General features: G+C 34.1%; 1 protein-coding gene across 1 annotated transcript; it reads left to right on the forward strand.

The window, feature by feature from the left end:
* Positions 1-1,341: 1,341 nt before the first annotated feature.
* On the forward strand, positions 1,342-13,996 carry LOC129924649 (85/88 kDa calcium-independent phospholipase A2-like). The gene is made up of 8 exons (XM_056021117.1): positions 1,342-1,495; positions 3,525-3,591; positions 3,802-3,934; positions 4,953-5,063; positions 6,061-6,276; positions 7,018-7,195; positions 7,836-8,016; positions 13,842-13,996. The coding sequence occupies exons 3-8, from the start codon at positions 3,816-3,818 to the stop codon at positions 13,994-13,996; spliced, it is 960 nt and encodes a 319-aa protein (XP_055877092.1). The 5' UTR covers positions 1,342-1,495; positions 3,525-3,591; positions 3,802-3,815.
* Positions 13,997-14,274: the final 278 nt, after the last annotated feature.

Genomic DNA, 14,274 nt, shown 5'->3' on the forward strand with positions numbered 1-14,274 from the left:
TTTGCACAAATTACTTTGAATGAAAGAACGCCAAGAATCAGAACTCAAAAGAGAGAGAGAGAGAAATTCGATACGTTGTTCTTATTGTCAAGTCAAAAAATTGTGAGCGCAATCAAAATTACATTAAGTTTAAAGTTTTTAAATTATAGGCACATCATTCTAGAAGGTTTATCAGACGCCAGGCACATCATTTTAGCAGGTTTATTAGACGCCAGGCACATCATTTTAGCAGGTTTATCAGACGCCAGGCACATCATTCTAGCAGGTTTATCAGACGCCAGGCACATCATTCTAGCAGGTTTATTAGACGCCAGGCAATAGGAGGGCCTTCCTTTTTTTTTTTTTTTGGGGTGGGGGTGGGGGGGGGAGTGGACTCTGTCCGGCTGGCTTTTGTCTAAATAGTGAAAATGTCTGGCTTTTAATCTATTGTTAAGATCCATAGCATCATGGTATATTATTCGATAATCCTTCATATCATCCAGTTTAATAACACCTAGAATAAAAATGATTCGCTATTTGACAAACTCCTTCTTGAACAGTTGTTTATAGTCCTTTATTTGAGTCTGTATTCATAGCAAACATGTTTGTTAGAGCTCCTCAACCTCAAGGTCTGTGGGTTTTTTTTTCATTCCCGGACAAAATGTTTACGTTTAAAGAAAAGAGAAATCAAACATCTATTGACTCACTGTGAGACATTTTGTACATCTAAATCTGAAGAAAATACTGAGCTTAAAGTCCCACACATAATCTATGTTTACGTAAATGGTGAAATGACCAAAATGTTGCTTTGTTTGTTTTTTCAATATAGTAGTTTAAAAACAGCCTCTTATTTACTGATCTATTTCATCAAATAAATTGTAGGCCAGATTGTAAAGTTTACTTTGTCTTTGTTATCCTTCTCTGCAAGGATTTGTTCTTTTTGGACGTACAGAAGTCTGATGAGCTAATTTTTAACTTCATTTAGGTAATCAAACATTGTCAATGTATGCAAGTTGACAATGACTTCACCAGTGACACATAGTTCACCAGAGCAGTTATCATATTCTTGAGCCCGGGCCATAGGGTACCTTGCTACGCCTCTGCAATGTCCTACATTTCATGCACTCTCTCCCTCATTCATCTATATTGATTAGAGTCACACTAGTATTATAGTTAAGCGAAAAATAAAATATTTCAACATAAGTTTGATTTTGCATCAACATGATGCGGATGTGACTTTACTTATGTCGATGTTTCATGTTTATGCAGGTAGAGTTTATAACCTGACAATAAATAATTCATGAACAAAATATTCGAAATGAAAAGAATTTTCTCCCGGAAGTCATTCAATAAAATGCGAAATGTAAACATCAATCATGAGACTAGCCATTGAAAAAATAAATAATCTATTACTAGTCTATTACTAGACTAGATCTACTAGACTCTACTAGTCTATACTATACCTATTAGATCTATATCTAGATTAGATGAAAATAATGTACAAAATCTAGATTAGGTAAAGAGAGGTCTAGATTAGATATTATCATTATTATTTAAATAATATATTATATTATTATTAGATATCTTCTATCGACTAATCACTAGAGTAGATGTAGACTAATTTATGATTTTATCTAATATTCTGAGTTTAGACTAGATCTAGTAGATTCTAGATCTAGACTCTAGTTAATTTAGGCTTAGGGAATTTAGTACATACTTTTTACTTTACATACTCATACTCATAGTATAGACGACATAATAGACTTTAATAGACATAAAGTTAATAAAATGATATAAATCATTAATCATTCATTAATGATTAGTTAGATTTTTTAGATCATAGATGATTAGATCTATTCAAATCTATTCATCTAATCTAATTCATAATAAATAAATAATTATTATAATAATAAATAAACTGTCTGTCTCAATCAGACACTAGATCATGTAGATGATAGATCTTGTAATAAAGTAGTAACTAGTGAGTAGAAGTACTAGACTAGTTACTAGTAGTACGACTAAGTCTAAGTCTATTACTGACTAGAAGTCACTAGATCTATGACGACTATGACTATGATCTAGATCTAATTATTATTATAATTCTAAATATTCTAAATCTTGTCTTCTTGATCTCTTAATTACTACTATTTATGATAGATCTAGATTCTAATTAGTAAATGATAAATCCATTTATAAACTAAATAAATTTATAAATGATATCTAATATATACATCTACAATAATATTATAATTTCCGGGCTGACAGTCAAGTGTTACTCAGACTCTGAGTTACTGATTGTAGTTGCCTGAGGCAGCCAAGACGCCCAAGAAAACCAATGAATTGGCAAAATTTAAGTCATTGGTTAACATGCATGACTAGATCATAGATGCATAACAATGATAACGCATAGTAGGACGTTATCTTCTTTTTTGCCGTAACATCTGTATTTTAAAAGATAAGTTATGGAGATCATCATGAATGAACTTAAGCCATCATAAGGCAATTTTGCTATTAGGTCTGTTAGTTATAAGTTAATAACTAAAACTTATATCCATGTATAATAGCCAATAGCAGCCTGTGATTTACTGTAAGCTATTTAAGTCAAGAAGTAATTTCTAGAGTCTAGTATAGTAGTAGTAGTCTAATTCAAATTAAATCTAGATCTATAGACTCTAGAAGTCTCTACTAGCTAGCAGCTAGATTCGCTAAATCTATATAGATCTAGTGTCACTAGTGAGAAGTCTAGTGTAAAGTAAAAGTGGATCTAGATGCATGTAAACTATTACAGTAAATTGTCTTGTCTAGTACATTAGTATGTCTATACCTATAGAAAGACTGTAGAATACTCTAGACTAGTCTTTAGATCTAGTGAGAATTGTAATTTAAAGGTTAATTCTTTGATAGGGGCCCAATAAAAGCTTAGCATACCAACTACTAAATTTCTAGATCGGGATTATTCTAGATTCTATATATAATCTACATCTAGCACTATTACTAGATCTATCATAAAGAATTACTTTATGACTATGTTAACATTTAGAACTACTTAACTAGGTCTATATTTAGATTTTATTTTTGATCTATGAACAGATCTAGAATTCTAGTTCTAATGAATTTATCAATTTAATGACTAAGTGATACGTCATATAATACTATCACTAATAATGTTTTAATTAATAAATTAGAATCAAGATTTTTATAGTGACTATAATATAGTTTCTTATATAATAAAGCTATACAAGCACTAGATCTAGAAAATTTTTAAAGAAAGAAAAAAAAATATAAAGACATTATTTAAAAAGATCTCAATGGACCTGATCATACTTTGTCCTGCAGTTACTCTGAAAATATTTTAATTTATTATTATTAGTATTAAATATTAATTTATTAAACACATAATTACCATTTTAAAATTTGTTGACAAATTCTTCTATTGTGCATATTATATGTTTTGTTCTTGCTTGGGGATTGTTTTCTTTTCTGTTTTGCTTTCAAACAGAAAACTTGATTAAAAATCTTTTTTTTTTTATTTTCTCACTACACAGTCTTTGAATACATGGACAAGACACAACTTACTGAAAATTATAGTTTAAAAATTGGCATTAATCAATGGTAAGTTACTTTCTGTGACTGTTTTTATGTATATATTCTGTTTTAAATATGTTAATAAATTCATATTTGATTGGGGGGGGGGGGGGGTTTAAGGGAAAAGCTTATAGGACACTATTCATGTTTATATATGTGTAAAACAGCTAAAAGAGCTATTAATGTCAGATGCTTCTAAATTTCAACTAAGAGAATGTTTATTTGTGAAACCTACAGTTTAAGAAGCTAGGATGGCAGCATTTCTGAAAAATCTGGCTACTGGCTTCAATGATATTGTCACTGCTGCACAAGCTAAAATTAGCCCATTTACTGTCCAAAGTGCCACTGTGGACAAGTTTTCACAAAATGGGTAAGTTTGTTTCTCTTCTCTTGTTTTAAAGCCTTCTATATTGTATAAAATATATTGTATTAAATAGTTTTGGTTTCAAATATGTCTGAAATGTAATTTATGATCTATCCACTAATGAATTGTGTCTTGATTTCAGTAATATTTATGTTTCCTTACCTTTCATTGTAGCAATGTAAATAGCCTCGATATTATCTTTTATTTAACTTTGGTACCCCCTCCACTCTGGCACTTGAAGGAGCTGCCCCACCTGCCCTCTCCTCAGTATGCCACTTGACTGATCATACCCTACCATTCTTTAGGAGGTTTGGGTTTAGGAAAAGATATTTTTATTTCATTATTTCCATCATTTGAAAGCAGGACAAGAATCTTTTTTTAAGAGCCTAACTTCCGTAAAGACATAGACCACACATATTCAAGACCATCTATACGTTAAAAGTAAATACATAAACTAATTAAAAACTCACCTTTTGTAGAGCTTCAAAAATATCCATTAGGGTATCAGAACATCTATGCATCCCCTTAATCCAGTTGATGGCTAGAAAGAATTTCTCCTAACATTCAGGCATGGACCAGGAGCTCTTCACCCCAAGTCTTGTCTGAAGGTTCCACAATGCGGCAACCATAATTATGATTGGGTCATGTTCAATTATGGGCTCCGCTAGTTATGAACAACTGGAGGCAGCACTAACTACTGGGAATTTCTTCATATTGATATTCTGTGATGTAAGGACCGTGAGGCAGACTTGTTGGACTGAGAGATCAGGCTTCAATTTGATCCCCACCTTGGAGAGTTAAGAAAAAAAAGTTCAACTGAGATAACCCATATTTGACTATCTGTTACCACTAACAGACATTTCCACCCCAATGCCATGCTGAGGCCTTTAGGGGCTGGAATTACTATTTGTGCCTTATAATAATTGTGTTTGAGTTTTTAGTATTGTTTTTTTTTTTAGCTTGCATGTTTGTTCAACTATTTATTTTAAAAATCCAAACTGTTCAATTTAATCATCTTTGACAGGTGTGTAACCACCAAACAAGATGGATGCCTGACCTTGTATAGAAGAACAGCAACTATTCCAACTTACGAATGTACTATAACCAAACCAGATATGCCTACAAAAATATTTAGGTAATCTCTACTGCTGTACAATTAAATCCTAGAAATCTAAATCTTGGGTAAAGACACTTAAGTGGTGTCCACTTATTACAGAAACAGTACAAGTGGGAGGAAGACTGTCTCTCTGCACAGTTTAACAGAAATAATTGTAAATAACTAGGTTTTATATCAAGTAGCCCTTTTTTATGATTTTACTATACAAATATTTCTATTCATTCCCTTCAGTGTTTCTTTTGAGCCCTAGACATTTTACTTTTTAAAGTTTCCTTGTAAACTGAGCACTTTGAAGAATATGTGTTAGGTTGTTGTGATCTTGTGCCACACTGTGAGTACTGGCAAGAACATAGTCAAGGACAAGAAAGCAGTCTTGGCAAAAGAAAAATGTCAGAGCAGAAAGACACTGCAATCCACATAGGCTTCAGGTGGATGAATATTTAGCCCAGTGTGCAGCCAAACATTTCGGGTTCATAGAGTCTTCATTAGTCCCTTGAGGAGGCACTAAAATGCTATGCAAAAACCTCAGCCCCCTATAGGACAGAAGTGGTTGTGATGGTTGAACTAAATATTTTACAGCAGGTTTTAAGTGATAATAGTGTCAACCTCATTGTAAGAGCTGGGAAGATAAGGTTTGTTTCTTTTAGCTTCGGCTCTTCTGACATGCTCTTCATTTTTAGGAATCCCACTGCGCATAGTCAGCATGACAATTACTTCCTTGTTTATCTGAGCCTTATTTCTCACAGAGCTAGATCTCTGTGCATAATTATTTGTCTGTCTGTGACGGTGAATGTCTCAAGTTCAGTTCAATAAAATTAGAAATACTTTAAAAACCAGCACTATTTATGGTTATAATATAGCCTTTAAAGAAATGTGGTATTTCATATAAGCTATTTCTTTTTTAGATACATGTTCAAACTTTATGTAATGTCTTGTTTTGTTGTTGTTGTTTTTCACAATAATTATTTTAAACTAATGCTTTTACATTGTTTCTATGCACTTTTTTTTTTGCCAGTATCTTTCGTCAAACTGTGGAAACTGAAGCTGTTATTTTATATAATTCTTTGCTGACTATGATGCTTCCCATAGTTAATAGCTGCACTGTGCCATGTCAAGAAGATTACCTGCAGAAGCTACTGGACTGTATCAAGGAGCATCCATCATGGACCTGTGCTCATGTTGCTGCCTATTTGGGTTATCACACATGTCTAAAGTGCCCAGGCATTGTTGAGTAAGTTAATTTGAAATGAAAGCCATAAGGAAGTGGACAGATCATTGAACAATGTTGTGTCTACTTGAAAAGGGTTAGGAGTGATTTCTGTGCTAAATAATTCATTTTCATAGACTCTTGTTGAACATTCATTTGTTATTTCATTACTGTATTCTCATAATGGCTGAGTAGTTAGAGCAGTCATTATTTCTGACATTGATAGGGGATAGTAGAGATGGTAGGTCTTTAGGCTGGTCAAATAAAACCTTTTTCAACTTTTGGTCACATTAACATGTTTACTTGCCTTGTCCTATAGAAAGATTTCAAAGGGAAACATTTTTTTTTTTTACATTTTTCTTATTCTAAAAAAAAGATCAATGTCTTCAGGACATATGTCAGTGATTACTAAAGCATACAGGCTTTCTATGGTCATGAAGACCCATACATCTTATTGTAACCATTGCAAATGCTAAAATTATGTGGTCTAAAAGCGATCAGTCACAACTGATGCATTTATGTGGGTCAACTATATGAAACCTTATATTGCAAATTATGACTATAGATAAATTGAATGTATAACTCTTATTTAATAAGATATTAATTTTTTAAATACTTTTAAAAATATAGCCTTAAACATTCTGTATTCTAATCATTTTCAGGCTTCCTTGAATAATAAAGAATTGATTTCAATAATGTGATAAAGTAAAGCTCAGTTTATAAAAACATTTGTGCTGGTGAATTAAAGATCAACTTTTTTTATAGTTTTATAGATTCCCAGTGCAAGACTCACCAGATGACTCCACTAATGGTGGCTCTGATTGGAAAGCAAGCTCTGGCTGCTGAAGAGTTACTTAGATTGGGAGCTAGTCTAGAAAAAAAAGATAAAAATGGAGACACTGCCTACCATTATGCAGTTTTGAATTGTCCTCCTCTAGTCTCTGTGAGATGTTTTTCTTATTGTTTCATTTTATTTAATTTTTTTTTTCTTTGAAGCAATATAATTCAGACCATTCCGATGGAAAATGCAAATTAAAATTTTTTTAATTTCCTGTCTTAATTTGTAAAAAAAATATAAAGTTAAAGTAATTAACTTATGTGAAATATAAATTGTATACAAACTTTTTCAACATAGTGGAACAAAGATATTTTTGCATATTAGTTATGTGATACTATTTCTCATTGATGGGGAACAAAAATTTAGTTATTTATATAAATATGGAATGATTATTCGACCTGATGGAGAATCTATTGAAACTGAACCAGGATATTGCCCCTCTCATGGCCTCACTATACTCATGGGAGGAAGGGGCAAAGAGTCATTATCCTGACAAATGGAAGAAATCTTTAATGGACTCCATCTCAGGTTTAGCTTAGGTTCACCAGTTGTAGTTCAGCCAGCATTAAACGTATGATGGGATTTAAAGCAGTTAGGTGATGTGCCGGCCAAGTGATTCTCAAAACTTTAGCTCACCTATCCCATCATCCTCTTTTTAATGAAAGGAACTTTACTATCAGGAGGAGGAGCCAGATAGTCACACCCACATTTCACTGGCCAGGTACACAATTGTTTCTTCTTACAGCTCCTGGTAGACTATGACCACAATGGGGTTATCAACTGGTTGAATGGTAAAGGAGAGTCAGCTCTATTGATTGCCTGTGAGCGCAAGCTGTCTGAAGCCACAGAGATCCTGATTGGATCTAAAGCTGATCCTCGAGTAGCCACTGCTGATTGTTTACCTATACATGCTGCTGTCAGGTCTTGTGATAGAGAGGAATCTGAAACCGATAGAGAGGAATCTGAAATAGATAGAGAGGAATCTGAAACAGAGAGGAATCTGAAACCAATAGAGAGGAATCTGAAACCGATAGAGAGGCATCTGAAACAGATAGAGAGGAATCTGAAACGGAGAGGAATCTGAAACCAATAGAGAGGAATCTGAAACAGAGAGGAATCTGAAACAGATAGAGAGGAATCTGAAACAGAGAGGAATCTGAAACAGATAGAGAGGAATCTGAAACCAATAGAGAGGAATCTGAAACAGATAGAGAGGAATCTGAAACCAATAGAGAGGAATCTGAAACAGAGAGGAATCTGAAACAGATAGAGAGGAATCAGAAACAGAGAGGAATCTGAAACAGAGAGGAATTTGAAACCGATAGAGAGGAATATGAAACAGATAGAGAGGAATATGAAACCGATAGAGAGGAATCTGAAACAGAGAGGAATCTGAAACAGATAGAGAGGAATCTGAAACAGATAGAGAGGAATCTGAAACAGAGAGGAATCTGAAACAGGGAGGGAGCTGAAACCGATAGAGAGGAATCTGAAACAGAGAGGAATCTGAAACAGAGAGGAATCTGAAACAGAGAGGAATCTGAAACCGATAGAGAGGAATCTGAAACTGATAGAGAGGAATCTGAAACAGAGAGGAATCTGAAACAGAGAGGAATCTGAAACCGATAGAGAGGAATCTGAAACTGATAGAGAGGAATCTGAAACTGATAGAGAGGAATCTTAAACCGATAGAGAGGAATCTGAAACAGAGAGGAATCTGAAACCGATAGAGAGGAATCTGAAATAGATAGAGAGGAATCTGAAACAGAGAGGAATCTGAAACCAATAGAGAGGAATCTGAAACCGATAGAGAGGCATCTGAAACAGATAGAGAGGAATCTGAAACGGAGAGGAATCTGAAACCAATAGAGAGGAATCTGAAACAGAGAGGAATCTGAAACAGATAGAGAGGAATCTGAAACAGAGAGGAATCTGAAACAGATAGAGAGGAATCTGAAACCAATAGAGAGGAATCTGAAACAGATAGAGAGGAATCTGAAACCAATAGAGAGGAATCTGAAACAGAGAGGAATCTGAAACAGATAGAGAGGAATCAGAAACAGAGAGGAATCTGAAACAGAGAGGAATTTGAAACCGATAGAGAGGAATATGAAACAGATAGAGAGGAATATGAAACCGATAGAGAGGAATCTGAAACAGAGAGGAATCTGAAACAGATAGAGAGGAATCTGAAACAGATAGAGAGGAATCTGAAACAGAGAGGAATCTGAAACAGGGAGGGAGCTGAAACCGATAGAGAGGAATCTGAAACAGAGAGGAATCTGAAACAGAGAGGAATCTGAAACAGAGAGGAATCTGAAACCGATAGAGAGGAATCTGAAACTGATAGAGAGGAATCTGAAACAGAGAGGAATCTGAAACAGAGAGGAATCTGAAACCGATAGAGAGGAATCTGAAACTGATAGAGAGGAATCTGAAACTGATAGAGAGGAATCTTAAACCGATAGAGAGGAATCTGAAACAGAGAGGAATCTGAAACCGATAGAGAGGAATCTGAAACAGAGAGGAATCTGAAACAGATAGAGAGGAATATGAAACAGAGAGGAATATGAAACCGATAGAGAGGAATCTGAAACAGATAGAGAGGAATCTGAAACAGATAGAGAGGAATCTGAAACAGAGAGGAATATGAAACAGAGAGGAATCTGAAACCGATAGAGAGGAATATGAAACAGATAGAGAGGAATCTGAAACAGAGAGGAATCTGAAACAGAGAGGAATCTGAAACCGATAGAGAGGAATCTGAAACCGATAGAGAGGAATCTGAAACCGACAGAGGAATCTGAAACCGATAGAGAGGAATCTGAAACAGAGAGGAATCTGAAACCGATAGAGAGGAATCTGAAACAGAGAGGAATCTGAAACTAATGCAGAAAGAGTTTACAAAAAGTATATAAAAATTAAACACTTAACCCAAAAAGTAAGCAGACAGCTGCAGAGTGAATACATAAACAATGTAATATCTAAAGATAACAACAAAAACCTATGGTCATACATTAAGTCTAAGAAAATGGAAACAACAGGCGTAGCGCCATTAAAAGATGAACATAACATAATACACAATGATAATGAAACTAAAGCAAACATTCTAAACAAATACTTTGCATCAGCATTCTCAGCCCCAGGAGACAAAGACATATTACTGAATTTGAACCAAGTAGACAACATAGAAGATATAGTAGTACAAGAAAATGGAATTCAAAAACTATTAGCCAACACCAAACCAAATAAAGCTTCTGGACCTGATGGTATTCCAGCTAGATTACTCAAAGAACTAAGTAATGAGCTAGCCCCAGTGTTCAAAATACTCTTTCAGGCTTCACTTAACCAGGGCAGAGTACCAAAGGACTGGAAAGAAGCTAATGTCTCCCCCCTATTTAAAAAAGGAGAAAAATCTGACCCAGGAAACTACAGACCAGTATCACTTACCAGTTACCAGCATCACATGTAAAATCCTAGAACACATAATATGTAGCAACATCATAAACCACTTATACAAACATAATGTCCTCACACCATACCAGCATGGCTTTAGGAAATATAGATCATGTGAAACACAACTAATAGGACTAATTGATGATTTTTCAAAAGGTTTAGATAATAGTGAACAAATAGATGCTATCTTACTAGATTTTTCTAAGGCTTTTGACAAAGTTCACCACCATAGTTTGCTTAAAAAATTAAAATATTTCGGCATTAATGGTCCACTGCATCAGTGGATTAAAGACTTTCTGATAGGGAGAGAACAAACTGTAATAATAAATGGTTCTAAATCAACACCGATAACAGTAAAATCAGGTGTACCTCAAGGAACAGTCTTGGGTCCACTACTATTTTTAATTTACATAAATGATTTACCAAATTGCATTACTTCAGGAACAAAAGTCAGATTATTTGCAGACGATTGCATAATATATAGAACAATAAAAACAACACAAGACACAGATATTTTACAAAGAGAATTAGATGAATTACAGAAATGGGAATCAAATTGGAGCATGTCTTTCCACCCAGAAAAATGTCAGTTGTTAAGAGTAACAAAAAAACTAAAACAAATTAATTCCACTTATCTTATTCATGGCAAACCAGTAACACAGACTAAAAACGCAAAATACCTAGGTGTTATAATAAATGAAAAACTGTCATGGAATCCACATATTGATGAAACTACAAAAAAAATCAAACAAAGCATTAGGATTTATTAAAAGAAATTTCTATAAATCAAATAAGAACATAAAACTAAAATGTTATTTAACCTTGGTTAGGCCAATAATAGAATATGCATCCTCTGTTTGGGACCCCTCAACTCAAGAAAACATTAAGAAACTAGAACAGACACAAAATAGAGCAGTGTGATTCATAACAAACGAATATTCACATTTGACTAGAGTAACACCTTTAGTAAAATCACTAAATTTAGAAAGCCTTCAGGACAGAAGGCTCAAAAGTAAAGTAGCAATAATACATAAAACACTGAACCATAATCTTCAAATACAAAAACAAAATTTAATAAAATACTCTGAAAGACACAAAGATAAAGGCACATTCCTCGTCCCATATGCTAGGACAAATTTGTACAAATACTCCTTCTTCCCTAGTGCTATTAGAGCATGGAATGGGTTGCCTGAGCTAGCCAGGAAAACCAGTGACTTGGCAGAATTTAAGTCATTGGTTAATATGCATGACTAAATGCATGACGCGTAGGACGTAATCATCTTCTTTTTTGAAGTAACGTCTGTATTATATAAGATAAGATAAGATAGAGAGGAATCTGAAACAGAGAGGGATCTGAAACCGATAGAGAGGAATCTGAAACAGAGAGGAATCTGAAACCGATAGAGAGGAATCTGAAACAGATAGAGAGGAATCTGAAACCGATAGAGAGGAATCTGAAAGCGTTAGGAGGGAGACCTATTTAAACAAAAAAACGCAAGAAATTAAAAAGAGAGATTTTGAAAAAAAAATAATAATAAAATAAAGAAAGACCAGTAACGTAAAGGACTCCACTGAAAGTTTCACTGTTGACAGATAAGTAATAATACTAGCGAAGGGTTTAGAGTTAGAGGCTTAGACATTTGATTCTTAGTGGGGAAAAAAAAGGGGGCACAGAGATTATTATATGGTTTAGTAAAATACTTTGCTTATCAATACTTCCGTATTTTGTACACCGTATACGCATAAAAAAAGATTGCTGTTTATGGATTTACCTCATCTTTGAAAATCTCCAATAGTGCTCAAATCTATTATATATTCGTAAGGGCCATGACTGATGTAGCCTATTACTTATCACTAATTCTTTTGACCTGGACAAAAAAAATGACAAAATTTAACCCTTAATCTTTTACCTTGAATCTAGGACAACTAAGATATTTGCATGATCGAAACGGTTACATTTACCAAAAAATTTTTATTCACAATTTCGACCCAACTTGGTTTTGTTTTGTTGTTGTTGTTTTTTTAGTTGTTGTTTTTTATAGCAGACATATTGAAAAGTTCTCAATATTATACTTAAGTTGTTGTTTTTTTTCTGTTTTTTTTTATCACTTTTTCTTTCGGTAGAGCATCAGGGGTTCAAGTCCAAGTCCCTAATCGCTCGATACATTTTTTTTATTATTTTAATAGCATTTTTCGTACAGTTTAATTTTAATAATTCGAAGTTTTCGAACTACATAAAAATTAAAACGGAATTTAAACCCTCGATCCTTAGATGATTTGTAACACTTGATGAAACAATATATGGTGTTTGAAAGCATCAGAGAGGCTTTGGAATATTTCAATAAAAAGCTGAAAAGTCAAGGAATACTCATAAATTGTATGTAGGACTATTTTCTAAACCGTAGAGTGGGCGGGGGGGGGGGGGAGGGTAGTGATATTGGTTTTTGGTAATCAAATTTTCTGGCCAAAAAAAAAATGTGTTTGGAATGGATATTTTATATTATATTTAGAAACGTTACTTTAAAAAATAGGATGATTACGTCCTACGCGTCATACATCTAGTCATGCATGTGCAAATTAGATGTAACATATTCTAAAATAAAATGTGTCTTCAGGGGCGAGGCGAAAAAAAACGGGGGGAGAGAAAAGTGGTATAGGGTTCTCAGGCCAGAACTGAGTTTGGAAGGTCGATTTAAAGTGGTCCGTTCCAACTAAACCTAACATATAGTAGAATACTCAGGCCAAAAGAGAGTTGTTGAAATGTGATCAGTTTGATTGGAAGTGCAAAAAAAAATTATTATTTTCTAATATTATTTCGAGATATCCGTTGACGAAATGGCCAACACATAGAAACTCAAGAGTCATTTCTCGGAGACAAGAAGAAATACATACTAGCAATGAAAAAATCATCCATTGTCTTGTAATAAGCTGCATACCTCCTAGATCAAGCTATGATTGTGCCTTCAACATAGCTAGACAGAACTATGACGTCATATCAAAATAGGCGTTTCTGCAATTCAATATGGCGAGTAGGCTTTAGTCACTCAACATTGTCATTAAAGTGTGCTCTCTTCAATGTAGGGTGGTCTAAAAGCCATGCAATTGATATATTTTAATGTGCATGAGATGTTTGCACAAATTACTTTGAATGAAAGAACGCCAAGAATCAGAACTCAAAAGAGAGAGAGAGAGAAATTCGATACGTTGTTCTTATTGTCAAGTCAAAAAATTGTGAGCGCAATCAAAATTACATTAAGTTTAAAGTTTTTAAATTATAGGCACATCATTCTAGAAGGTTTATCAGACGCCAGGCACATCATTTTAGCAGGTTTATTAGACGCCAGGCACATCATTTTAGCAGGTTTATCAGACGCCAGGCACATCATTCTAGCAGGTTTATCAGACGCCAGGCACATCATTCTAGCAGGTTTATTAGACGCCAGGCAATAGGAGGGCCTTCCTTTTTTTTTTTTTTTGGGGTGGGGGTGGGGGGGGGGAGTGGACTCTGTCCGGCTGGCTTTTGTCTAAATAGTGAAAATGTCTGGCTTTTAATCTATTGTTAAGATCCATAGCATCATGGTATATTATTCGATAATCCTTCATATCATCCAGTTTAATAACACCTAGAATAAAAATGATTCGCTATTTGACAAACTCCTTCTTGAACAGTTGTTTATAGTCCTTTATTTGAGTCTGTATTCATAGCAAACATGTTTGTTAGAGCTCCT

The sequence above is a fragment of the Biomphalaria glabrata genome, chromosome 2, assembly GCF_947242115.1.
Source record: "Biomphalaria glabrata chromosome 2, xgBioGlab47.1, whole genome shotgun sequence".
Lineage (NCBI taxonomy): Eukaryota > Metazoa > Mollusca > Gastropoda > Planorbidae > Biomphalaria > Biomphalaria glabrata.